The sequence below is a fragment of the Anabas testudineus genome, chromosome 7 (genome assembly GCF_900324465.2).
Source record: "Anabas testudineus chromosome 7, fAnaTes1.2, whole genome shotgun sequence".
In the NCBI taxonomy this organism is placed as follows: domain Eukaryota; kingdom Metazoa; phylum Chordata; class Actinopteri; order Anabantiformes; family Anabantidae; genus Anabas; species Anabas testudineus.
In genome coordinates, this window is record NC_046616.1 from 24,276,140 (window position 1) to 24,288,874 (window position 12,735).

General features: G+C 40.0%; 1 protein-coding gene across 3 annotated transcripts in view; it reads right to left on the minus strand.

The window, feature by feature from the left end:
- Positions 1–746: 746 nt before the first annotated feature.
- The window catches only part of LOC113167307 (nucleolar protein 4-like), a 109,906-nt gene continuing 97,917 nt past the window's right edge, over positions 747–12,735 (minus strand). For all 3 annotated transcript variants that reach the window (XM_026367810.1, XM_026367809.1, XM_026367811.1), the window contains 5 exons: positions 12,453–12,644; positions 11,698–11,886; positions 10,044–10,157; positions 9,613–9,838; positions 747–8,605 (listed from right to left, as the gene is read on the minus strand). In XM_026367810.1, the coding sequence (XP_026223595.1) occupies positions 8,361–8,605; positions 9,613–9,838; positions 10,044–10,157; positions 11,698–11,886; positions 12,453–12,644 (966 nt within the window). In that variant the 3' untranslated portion in view covers positions 747–8,360. The remainder of the gene's footprint in view (positions 8,606–9,612; positions 9,839–10,043; positions 10,158–11,697; positions 11,887–12,452; positions 12,645–12,735) is intronic.

Below are 12,735 nucleotides of genomic sequence, written 5' to 3' on the forward strand. Positions count from 1 at the left end.
AATGAAACAAAGTTTAAAGGATATAAGTTCTATTTCTTTCTATTGTTAACATATCAATGATCAAATCCTGAGACTTCGATCCTATTCCTCCACTGTTGTCCTGAAGCCACTGTTGCACTGGTCGACAGGTTGAAGAACCGTTCAGGGTACTAGAAGAAGTGAACATGTAAAATGTGGAAAAGGTGTTTGACATACAGTATATTCAGTCACATATAGTAACGTCAAGTTCAACTACAAGGTGTCATTCAAGATCTTACCATCATCCCCAAAATATAAATAATGAATGAAAAGTCACAGCTACAAAACCAGGCAGTTTATTCCTGTAGGTCTTATTGTAGAATTCAGGCTCATCCACAAAACAAACCTGAAATGTTGTGAGATGAAGAGACTTGAACAAACAAACATACTGTATGATGTTCTCAGTTCAGCTTCTTACCGTAGCTTTTTATTATTGACTGTATAATTTGAATAAGTGAACATGCTGGTAGAATAGACGCTGCATCTTTTGTAACAACTCACAACCCAGAAACAGCAGAAATGACTGATTGATCTGTATCAGTGGGCTGCATTTAGTACAATATTCAAATAATGAATGTGTGAGAATGAAAAATGAATCATCTCATCTGAATTGAACTGGAACAGTGGGAGGTACACAGTATACTTGAATACATTCTTTTCATCACTGTGATAATCTTGATGAGTGCACCTTTACGGCCATGCAGAATAACCATGCAAACACACTTTGATAGATAGCACACCGTTTTATTAGTATATTTAGCTTTGTGACGTACAGCTTGGGAAAAAACAAACAAAAAACAAAACTAAATGGTCACACTTCCTAGAAACATTTTAGCCTTAGCAGTGACATCACACAATAGAAAGCTCGGTTTTTCGATCATTGGTTTCTTTGTAATGGACCAGAGTGATATGTTCGAGTTAATTTAGGCTAAACAAACACACGTGTATCGCTCCAACATTTTCATCAAACAGAAAAAAATGACCCTGGATTATTTCCTTTTTTTTTTCCTTGATCATTTAGTTGCTTCACATATATTATCATCACTTTTCTAAAGAATCAAAATCTTAGCCACAGGTACTGGAAAAAAGGTATCCACGATTATATAGAAGAAATAACGCAATAAATATAAAAAGAATATTTGATATAATTTATATGGTATCAAAGAGAGAGGGAAATGGGCCTTCAGTTACACGTGTTTTACAAAAGTGATGTCTTTTTTTTCCTGAGGTTGACTTTTGTCTTCTGCAGTTTAAAGTTTTGCTAAATATACTAATAGACTAAGAGACCCGACACACAGGGTCTGTAATGGCTTATCATCCACTGAGGAATCATCTCTACTGGATCATGGTCACACCAGTGGAGGGTTGCTGTTGCCCCACTGTGATTTTGTGTGCTGTGGAGTTAGCTGTGAGGTCAGCGGTCAGCCCCTACCTCCCCAAGTCAAACAAACACACAACTTGAACCCTCCACCCCTCCCCCCACAAAGCAAATCTATTTCATACAGGGACACCACGCTTTTCAATTTCAGCCGTGTGACGCAAACTAGTTGTTAGCATTCCCCTGTAAAGCACAGATTCACCTTCAGCTCTGTGATGCTAACAAGATGCCAACGAGGGATTTTTAAATGGATATAGATAGAAAAAACAAAACAAAACAAAAATACAAATCTGTACAGTTATCTGGTGAAGACAAGTCACCAAATGAAATAGGTTTGTGTGTGAAATAGTGATAACTGTATTAACTCACAGTCCCATTTCCCTTCAGTATATAAAGGAAAGAGTCTGATTCACTCAAAACAGGGATGAGGGAGGAAAGAGAGAGAAAGAAGAGTGGAGGCAGAAAAGAAAAGAAACCAGAAAGAACTGCAAAAATCTGTACATGTAAACATCACACTTCCACTGAGTGAAATCATGAGGAGAATACAGGTTTCACATCGGTATTACTGTAGGTACAAAAATCAAGACAATCAAAAGTCTGATACAAGGTCAGGTAAAGACAGAGCAAAGAAAAGAATAAAAAAGCACCACAGAAAGGGAACAGAACAAACAAACAAACAAACAAACAAACAGTAAAAGTGGCTCAGGAAGCCGGTTTTTGATTTTGACAGTAGTTTCATACACTGTGCATTTTTCTTGTGTGTTCTCTTTGTGTGTTGAGCTGTACATCGGACTAGACTGCTAAAGTGTGTGCATCATTGGCAGGGACGCAACCGGCATCACAACTCATCTGGTGGTTTGTAGTGTGAGTGTAGAAGCGTCCCTGATGCAGACGTAGGTAAGATTCACTCTGCAGCACCTGCATCATCACTGATGATGGTGAAGTGACTGGCACAGATGTCCTGTTGTCAGTAATAGTTTTTGAAATTTAAGTAATAGTTCAGCATTATTGGAGACACTAGGGAACCGTTGATCTCAGCATTTTCAAAGTCCTATTTAAGGCCTGGCTCACGATGATATAACTGATTGTATTTTAACAGACTGGCTCTTAGAGTTGCTTCAAAGATGCAAGTAAAGCGTGGTCTAATCTACAGAAAGTTTAAGATTTCGGCTCAAAAATCTCATTTTAAGAACCTCCACTTGCCGAAAGAGGCTGATTTTAATCATAATAATCATCTGTCATTTAATTTTACATTTAGTTTGTTTTCAGCTACTCTCCACTACAGACATGACTGCAGTTGTAGCAACAATGTCTGTTTGTGGCCTCTGAGAAGTCTTCAAGATGCCGTGACCTTTCTCTAGACCTCAACATGCAGCTTGGATTTTTCTACCTTCATCAAACTGTTTGATTTTGGGGAAGAGTACAGCTCTGCTATGTTGACAGCATTCAAAGCTGACAGAATGAACAAATAAATATGTTTCCAGTGATGCAGGTAAAGTCCAGTGTTTGTTGACATCAACGTTGTGGAATGTGCAGTACAGGCATATAGAGTGATGCTGCTGCTGGAATATTGTACAAAATATTTTAAACAAACAAAAAAAAAAAACATCTTACTTGTGTTACAAAATATATCTGTAAAATAATAATATTAGGAAAAATCCACACATTGATGATAATACATGTAATATAGTAAAAAATGAAACTGAGAAATGCTGTTTGCTTGGCAAGTGGAGACATTAACAGCAACACGAGAGGTTTTGGGGTCTGATTATGGCTGAAACACTGGGATTCTCCTGCTCTAACCTATATACAACAGACAGACAGAAAAGCTGGAGATCGAACAGTGAGCAAATTACACCAGATTGTCATTTGCCTATTTTATACAGTTAGTTGAAGGTTTTTTCTGTGGTCCCTTTTGCAGCTGTCTGGCTTGAAAAAAACATAGAAAACCTACTGCACAGAAGATGTTAACACAGTGGAACAAATGAGATGGTCCCAAAAGTCCTGAATCCTGTCTCTTCTGACAGGAGCCATTAGAAAGATTTCTGGCTGCCTAGTGTGTATTCATAACATTGAAAAATTTCAAACCCTCTGAGGGGTTTAAAGGTGTTCAGTTTTTGCTGCCATCAGCCAGAAAATAAAAGTGTGTAATTGTTTGGTAAAAGGCCTTAGTCAATGAAAAAAAGGAAAAGCAAAAGAAAAAAAAACTGTTTGCTGGTGGGGGGGGGGGGGGCTTAAAAGCAGATAGAAACTAGAATCAAGCTCAGATGAGGCAGAGGAAGAAAAAGGGGGAGCACTGCTGGGAGACTCTGTCGATTACAGTCCTTTTTAACCTGTTTTTTGTTTATGCTTATGGGCCAAAAGTGAAATATATCGGTATCTTCCTGTGATATAAGAAACACAGTCCAAGGACCAAAAACTGTAGGGACTCTATTCTTTTCTTTTTCCATGTTAAATTAGCTATTATCTTTAAATGCAGGGTCATTCAGTTGCAGATTGGTCCTGACAGCAGGAACATCTGCAACTGCAGGAACATCAGTCAGGTTTTTATTGCACAGTAGCTGCTGGAGGGATTTTCATGTGAAGTTGGGAAACTTCAGACCGACTCAGATTCATCATGTTGGGACTAATATTCTTTTAGAAGTCAACTGAAACTGACATTGGAAACATCTCAGTCCTGTTTTGATCTGATGGACCTTCACATAAATTACAAACTATAAATCCTGGCCTCCCAACACCCACAAAGTGAAATAAGCACAGGAGAAAATATCACAGTAGGTTTTTACAGAATGGTTTTGTGCAGCTGTGATCAACAGGGAGCCTCAATCTTCACATAAATGACACCTGACAATGATTTCTGAGGAAAGAGGACAGAAATCAGCAGAATGATACACTGATCTGTTCTCACCATCCAGGTGTTTACTGTATGTGACTAATGTCCTGCAGATAGACCAGAGATTAGGTCAGACAGACTGCACAATTCTTTCAAAGTACTTTCTGAGACTGACTGAGCACATTTGGATAAATACAGGTGTCCCAAAGGTGCCAAATCTCCCAAATATTGTACATCAGACAGACGCAACCAAGCCACTGGCAGTATCTGGCAGTACAGAGAGGTGCAAACAGAAGAAGAGAAGGATGTGTCGTCATTAAAGTCTTGTGTTGGGGTTTACACAGGCAATCAAATAAAACAATGTTTTACATGCCCCACAACATGTAATCAAACAAAGATGATAAAATTAGAGTGAAATTCAAGAAAAAAATGATTGTACCTCACCAAGTTTCACAAAAGGTTACACTGTGGGTTTCCACTACACGACTCAAGTCAAATCTCCTTAACTTTTAAATAAAAATCAGTGACTAAACATCTGCAAGCAACCTTTATGAAATATAAATGTTGAACCCCAAAGATCTGACTTCTGTGACGTCACTGAACCCTCCTCCTCCTCTAGTTGGGTCATTTTTTGCATATTTTTCTTGAGTTTGTCATTCAGTGATCAGTACACTTCAAACAGAGCTTCCTGTTTTGTGAAAACAACCACTACCAAACCAAGCAAAATAAAGTAAAAAATAATAAAATTAAATTAAATCTTCACAATTCTACATCTAATCTGTCATTTTCAATAAATTAAATTACTTTTTCGACATTTCTACAATTTCAAGTTGACATGGTGGTTCTGACATTGCACGTGAAAGTAAATCAGTGAAGGTTTGCATGGGAGTATGTGTTTATGGACAGGAGGTGTGAGTGGTATCCACACCTTGTAAATAAATGGCTTTCATACGTTCTCTGCTCTGTAGCCTTATCATTGACCATCTGACCACGGTGGGCACAGTCTGTCACCAACACAATTCATATACAGACCATTGAATACTCTGATTATCAACTGCATTGTAAAAAACACCACACTCTGCTCTCAGCAGTGCAAGCTGGGGGTCCATCTTGGCAATCATGCACACCTCTCACCCCCAAACTTCGCTCAGTGTGCAAAAAAGAAGCAAATTACAGTGACACGACAATCAAATTGAGCAGGAACCACAGTAGAACAACTACTATCAACAAGTGATAACCCCAACCAGAAAATTTCAACTACTGTACCAAAGACAGAACTAAGTAGGGGGTAACAATAACTTGAGTTGTTACCAACTCAGTAAAGAATAATTCTACATTTTGTAAAACATGCTTATTTGCTTTCTTGTTGAGAGTTTGCTGAGAAGATTGACACCACGCTCATTTCTGTGGTCTGTGTGGTGAAGCTGCAGCCTGCAGCTTATTAGCTTAGCTTAGCATGAAGTCTGGAACAACTAGCTTTGTCTAAATCGGGTTACTACTGCCTGTAAAGCACAATCAACAAACATGTTTGTGTGTCTGAAACACATAACAGCCAAAGAGTAAACATGTCAAACCATTGTTTAACTGAGGGCCAATAGTTGTTTTTTGTGAAGAATAAATAAATACAATCTGGTGGTGGTTGCTTGAAATATGATCTTTCATACTTTCATACATTTATGCTAAGCTAAGCTAAAATTCAGCAGGCTATTTATGGCACGTAAATAGCATCTTTACATCTAAAGCTCAGCAACAAAGCAAAAGAGAATATTAACCCAAGAGTCAAAAATATCCCCTCAACAAAGAGGCTCTGGCTTTGGACAGGACAACAGGTACAACATACGCTGCAGGAGCAACCAGGTACCCAATAATTAGTACTTTCCAGCCAGCTTGGCAAGACATCAAAAAAGACCTTGATCTGGTGTCAACATGGCTGACAATGTTACCAACATTACCAATTGACTTTCTCTCTGAAATTCTTCCAATTAAATGCTTATTCTGGGTTTCATTAACCAAATATATCGGTTATATTACAGTGAGTTTTCTGGAGATAATGATTGGTGTGTTCGTTGGACAGATACATCCCTTCCTACACTCTCTAGAGGATAAAATAATAGGAAGAGAAGGAAAAAGAAGGTTCACAGTTAGAGAGTCACTAAACACAACATGAATCAAGCCCTATGAAGCAAAAACAAAGAAACCGATCAACCAGTCAAAGAGAAGTGGACATGTGATTGGATAAAGGTAGGAGGGTTTCTCCTGACAATGAGTCTTTGTGTTGTTTTTGCTTTGTTGTGGTAGAGCTGAAATTGCAGTTGATGTCGCAGGAGGTTGGTTGGTCGATCAGGTTTCCATGGGGCACAGCGGCTAGCTAACGCCCGGCTTTTTTGAGGTTTCAGGTCTATGGCAGAAGGTCCGGTTTTTGTATAGCAGCAGCAACATGAAGGTTCATCATTGTAGTAATTATAATAATAATAATAAGAAGAAGTAGTACAATAATAACAATAGTAATGGCCATCTCAAAGTTTAACAGACAAACACATTAAAACTGATCAGTCTTCTTCTTCCTCTGAAGCCTGGACCAGACCAAGAGAGGAGAAGGACAGAAAGGAGGATGTTTAGGTCCATGGAGAAGAGGTGGTGAGTAGGTCCAATAGTAAGGAGGAGAAGAAGAAAGGGAGGGGGAGGAGTTGAAGGATGCTAAGGTTTCGCTGGCGTTACATCTACATTTGTAAAAACTAGAAGCGCGAGTTACCACCAGTGATCAGCATTTAACCTCCGCTTCCATTAACCCCCTGAATACACACACACACACACACACACACACACACACACACACACACACACACACACACACACACACACACACACCCTACTTTAAGGAGAAAGTCACCTCCTAGAGAAATATGCCTCTATCAGTGTCAGCGCTGATTCTTCTCAAGTTTTTAAGATGAACAGATTATATACAACAGCACATGAACAAACCCGCACAAAGGAACTAGTTCAAAGAGTTGAATGTTTGAAAAGTTTACAATATCAAGTTTACAAATGCTTCATCGTTTCCACATTACAGGTCCTTTGCGCAATAACTTTAATTCTCCCCCTAAAGTATATCAGAAACCTTGAAGACATCAAGTGGTGACGCAGAAGCCAACTTGCTTCTGGTGGGAATGTTTACTTGTGAAATGTGTGTAGAAATGTGTGTGCATGTGTGGAACAGAAAATGGAATGGAGTTGGTCTGATTTGAGGTATTTCCTGGTGGTTAACATGGCGTCTTAGATGCATAAGTAGCAAATTGCTCCCTGGGCAAAAAAGGGTAAGGATTAGGGAGACGAGGGGCAAAGTCTCAGATGAAGGAAAAGTGCTATAGGACACAAAGAGCTTATATACAAGCTAGCACAAAAACGTTTCTCTCATCCCCAAACTAAATCATTGTTTCCTCATTTCTTTTCCGCTTTCCATCCTCTAGCTTCTCAAGACTCAAAGTCATTTCCACATTTAGTGCTAACGCTTAAGTTCAGTCAAAGCGCTTTCTTTCAGTCAATGGGGAAGAGTCCAAAGGAACAAAAAATGCTCACTGAAGAATAAATTAGGTCTTCAATCAAATCAAAAGCACTGGTCATTTAGCAAACTATTTCAGTGGTACTAATTGATGGAGTCTTTTTTTAACTGAGACCGATTTCATCTCATCTATCAATCAAAACTCCCAGTGTTGGGATATCCAGAGGAAACTCAAAAACATTTACATCCACAAGTATTTCTTTCTGAAACAGCAGCAGAATCAGCCTCTTCTCCACTTCTCCTGCAAACCACCCCCTCTCTTTTTCTCTTACCAACTACTTCCCTCTGAGAGTAGTGCTGATTTTGAGGAGCTTCCAGACGAGAGAGGAAGAGATTTTGGAGTCCAAGCGCTCTGTCTGTCTCAGCCTCCTCCAAAACATAAACATGGCCATAGTTTCTGAAGGCGAATCTGCTTTGAAGACACCAACAAAGCCAGATTTAAGGAGGAAAAAGTAAAAACAAGAGGAGGTCTTGTGTTCTGTATTGATAAAGAGAGACAGGGAACGCTGACAGACACAAAACAAATATTATGGGAAATTGTGTGTGTGTTTGTGTGTGTTCTCCCATTCTTTTCAGTTCTGCTGCAGGATGAGGTTCTCCAACTCGTCTGCCGAGCGAAGCAAGAAGGCAGCCGACTCCCGGTAACCAGCGATTAGCTGACGCACGGCCGTGATCTCTGGCTGGCTGAGCTGGGTGGATGCTCCACCCCCTCCTCCACCCCCGCTGCCCCGCCCACACAGGCTGTTGGTGGTAGTGGAAGAGGAGGAGTTACTGATAGTGGCAGAGGAGAGAGACTTCATGCTGAGGTCTGTGGGGCCTGGAAAGACAGATGAAGAGGAAAGATGAAAGAGAGAAAGATTAATAACACAAGAGGGAAGAGGTGGAGAAACCACTCAACCTCTGGGAGCTCTCTAGTTAGAAAGTAAACATAGTGGTTGCACTGAAGTTTTCTCATTGTGGCATTATAATATAATGTAATATAATATATATATATATATACCTTATATAATATATATAAGGTGAATTTGAACACCGTTACTGTGATGAATATGTTAATACATGATACATTAGTTATCCTCCCCAGGAGCGTTTGACCAACAAGGACAAACCAAGAGTAAGGTGTGTAATACTCCAGGAGGTCACAAGACATATGGGGGTGACGTCTAGGAAACTAAAGGCCTCTCTTAAAGTAACTAATATCATGCGTTCACCATCAGGAGAACATTTCACAACAATAGTGTGCACAGCACAGTTGCAAGAACGAGGACCACTATTAATATGCTGCATCATGTTAAAATGCAGGAGACTTACCTCTTAAGGACTACATTTTAAAATTGACAGTACAGACCCTAATCAAATCAGAACTATAATAATTACTCAGAGGATTTCTCCTGGGTGTAAAGCATGTGACACACTGTTTAAACATACAGCAGTTAAAGATTTCTAAATTTCAGAAATTTGTTATAATTAGAATGTTTTCATTTTAGCAAAATGACGTCGACACAGCATCAAGTCCATATTTAAACAAAGCTTAGATCACCACCATGTGCTGTACAGTATGTGTGTTTTAGCTTTTTCAGACTGCCATCTGCTGCTCTGCTTTCACTGCTTCTCCTTCTACATCTCCTTCTCATTCATGCCCTAATTATCTATTCATGTCATTCATTTTTATCACTTCCTCTTCCCTTTCTTTCGCTCATCACGTCCAGTTCTCCTGATTGGGTATGTCCTCTTACATTCACTTTTCTCTCACTATTTAGTCTTGTCCACTTCATCTTACTATCTCCAAAGACTTTCTGCCCCCCACTGCTCTCCCATCCTCACCGTTGCTCTGAGGAGCAGCACCAGTCGTCAGGGAAACAGGGTGTTGCATGGCAGCACCCAGACCTGGGTAACCACGGTAACCATAGCTGAGGCCAGCTCCATTAATGTACAGCTGGGTGTCCTGGGAGGAGAAGGCTGATGCGGCCAGGGTGTAGGCAGAGTGAGCGAGGGACGCCGGTTCCCTCAGACCACCGCTGGATGGTTTGTCCAGAGAGGTCTGCTCATCCTGACAGACAGATAGAAGAAATCACGACTTTTCAGAAACAGAACACAAGAAACTGGTGGGTCTGTCAGTATTAACAACAACCTTCTGATCTTACGTTGCAACGAAATAACCTGTAAAGAGAATCTCTAAAGGAGTTCTTCAAGGTTTCCCATGTTAAAAGGCTGTGATTCTTTATCTGTTTTTCTAAGGATGCACAAAGACTCACATGATAGGCTTCGAGGCGCATCCTCTTTGCAGCATTGCGTGACTCACTCTCGCAGGCAGCAGCCAGGATGTTCTCAGCCATCGCTGAGGTGAGGTGAGGTGGAGTAGGACGGGTCTAGAGACAACAGAACAATATTATATGATTTAATTCTTTAATCATTTTAAACAAATATAGGTTCTTATCATTTTGGATTTACAATATTAAACAGAAACTGTACACAGAATACACATTATATTACAGTAATATAGTATGCTGTACTGACTGTATCAGAGTAAAAACTGGTTAAAAACTGTTTCTAGATTTAATTCTTAATTCACTTAAGTGTTAGTGTAGCTCTCTGCTTCCTGAAATAATGATTCTCATTAAGGTTCACTAATTCTGTGCCATTTCCGGAGGTAATAAGAGAGCTGATGAGTCTCATGTTTGATTCTGTTAAAGTGTTATGTGTTTGGCTGGATTGGTAAATTTTTATTTAGGACCAGTACATACGCTTTGGTACCCAAGGTGGAAAAGCTATAATGTCCCTATGGAACATTTTTCTGGATGGAGTGTGATGCAAATTGTACATGAATGCACACTGGGCTGACTATGTAATCTCCAGTGAAGAATATCTTTATGAAGACACATAGTGTAACATCAGGCTTCATCACTGGGGGGCAGCACAGACATTCCCATGACTCATATCTTTTCAGTCAGTTTGAAGCAGACTGATGCCTTTCAGACTTAAACTGTTATGAAATCACAGCAGATGTGACTGGATGACATCCTATCATGCAGCCCTCCTACCTTAGAACAGTAGTTAGCTTTCTCTGCCCTGTCTTAGTACTACAGCTAAATCTATACGCTCAATACATTCACTAATGCAGGAGTTTTAAGGTTTTAAATACATTTGATTAAACGGACAAAAATGATGTGTTAAGGCTCAACCTTCTCATGGGCAGAGGCCAAAGTCTTCTGTCCACTGTCAATGCATAAGGTATAAAGGATTATGAAGTTCTCAGCATCCACGACGAACAGTATTTGTTATGTGTGTTCTTTTTTTAACTACTAAAGTTGACTGCACTGTATTAATCGTTTGTGCCACTACACACACCCTACTGGTTCCCGTTGATGTCATGTTAGCATGTGTAAAATGTACCAACAGTACATACAGCTGTCACTTTGTTATTTAATAAGAAGTGAAATGGCTTTAAAATGTAAAAAGTGTCATTTCACTAGTTGGAAGCAAGACCAAAGTCAAAACTCACCAGAACAACACAAAACTCAAAACACTGACTTCAGGTCTCGGCACATCATAGATGTCAAATAAAGAGTGCCCATATTATATATTATTTTGGTACATATACATTACTTTAAGGTGTAGGTAGACACACATCCAAGTATGTTGTCTGGTTTTGTAGAAACCAGTCCTTAAATCGTACATTCAAAGATTGTCTCAGGGAACCAATCCCTGCTCAGGCTCAGATGCAAAACTAGTGCCTTTTGAGAGGGTCTGTTCGTAAACATTTCAGACACCGCTCACTATAATCTTCACGTTTTTCCAGCATGACCGAGTACAGGCACATTTTGGGGATGTCAGGGACCTGTTCTTTAAGCCCCAGAAGGGCATAATATGGGTACTATAAATAAAATTAAAAAGAAGTGTGTACAGTACCTCCATGCCGTTCTTCTTCATCCGTCGGCAGGATTTGAGGTAGGTGCGGATGCGCTTGCGGGCACGTTCCTGGAACTCGGGGAACTGTCTGCTGCAGGACTCGATGATGGCTTGGATCTTCTCCTTAGGCTGTTTAGAGATGGGCACCATCCGATCCAAGTTTTCATCCACAAATAGACGCACAAACATCTACAGGAAAATAACAAAGGCTTTTAGTGAGCCAAAGTACACAGCACACATCAGCCAAAATTTACAACATAAAAATCATGGCCATGGCCATAATGTTGTGGCTGATTAGTGTACATTACAGGCTTTCTCCAGGTTGTCTGTATATGCATATCTGTATGTACAGTATACAGTATGTCAGTTTGTGTGAGAGGAGTGCTGATTGCTTAAAGGCTACATAACTAGGTATGAAACAGCTACTTCATCTACAGAAACATTATTATATCAAATTGGTGGATCGAAACAGTGACGAAACAGTGCAGAAAGATGTGCTGGAAATCCAAAACAATAATCTAAATTGCTTTAATGCTTGGGTCCACCACAGCAAAAACACATTTTGTGGTGTCAGTCAATACATTAATGCTGTATAAAAATGGATTCATGTAGCTTTAAGGGAGTATTCTTTCATCTGTACAGTATGTTGTCTGTGATCATCACACTCATGTCGTCCGCATTTGTTTATACTAAATACAAGAAGACTTGGGGGAAGCAAGCTGAAGGTCTGACCTAACACCAGGTCTCTAACTTACATTGAAGGCCTTTAGTCTCTCAGGATCGACTCCTTCTGTGTCGTTCATCTTGTCGTTGTCATCGTGTTCATCATGGTCATCGTCGTCATCATCGGGGCCAACCTGGCCCCCGTGGCGCCCTATGGTCAGGTCCTCAGCACTCAAGTCCATCTTCACACCGTCATAGCTGCCACCTGAACTGTACTGGGGGGACTAAACACACAAACACAAAACAAAATTACTATCATGTCAGCTGAAGTCATCCTTTAACTGTCTCCATCTTCTCTGTCCCTGTTTAAGTGGT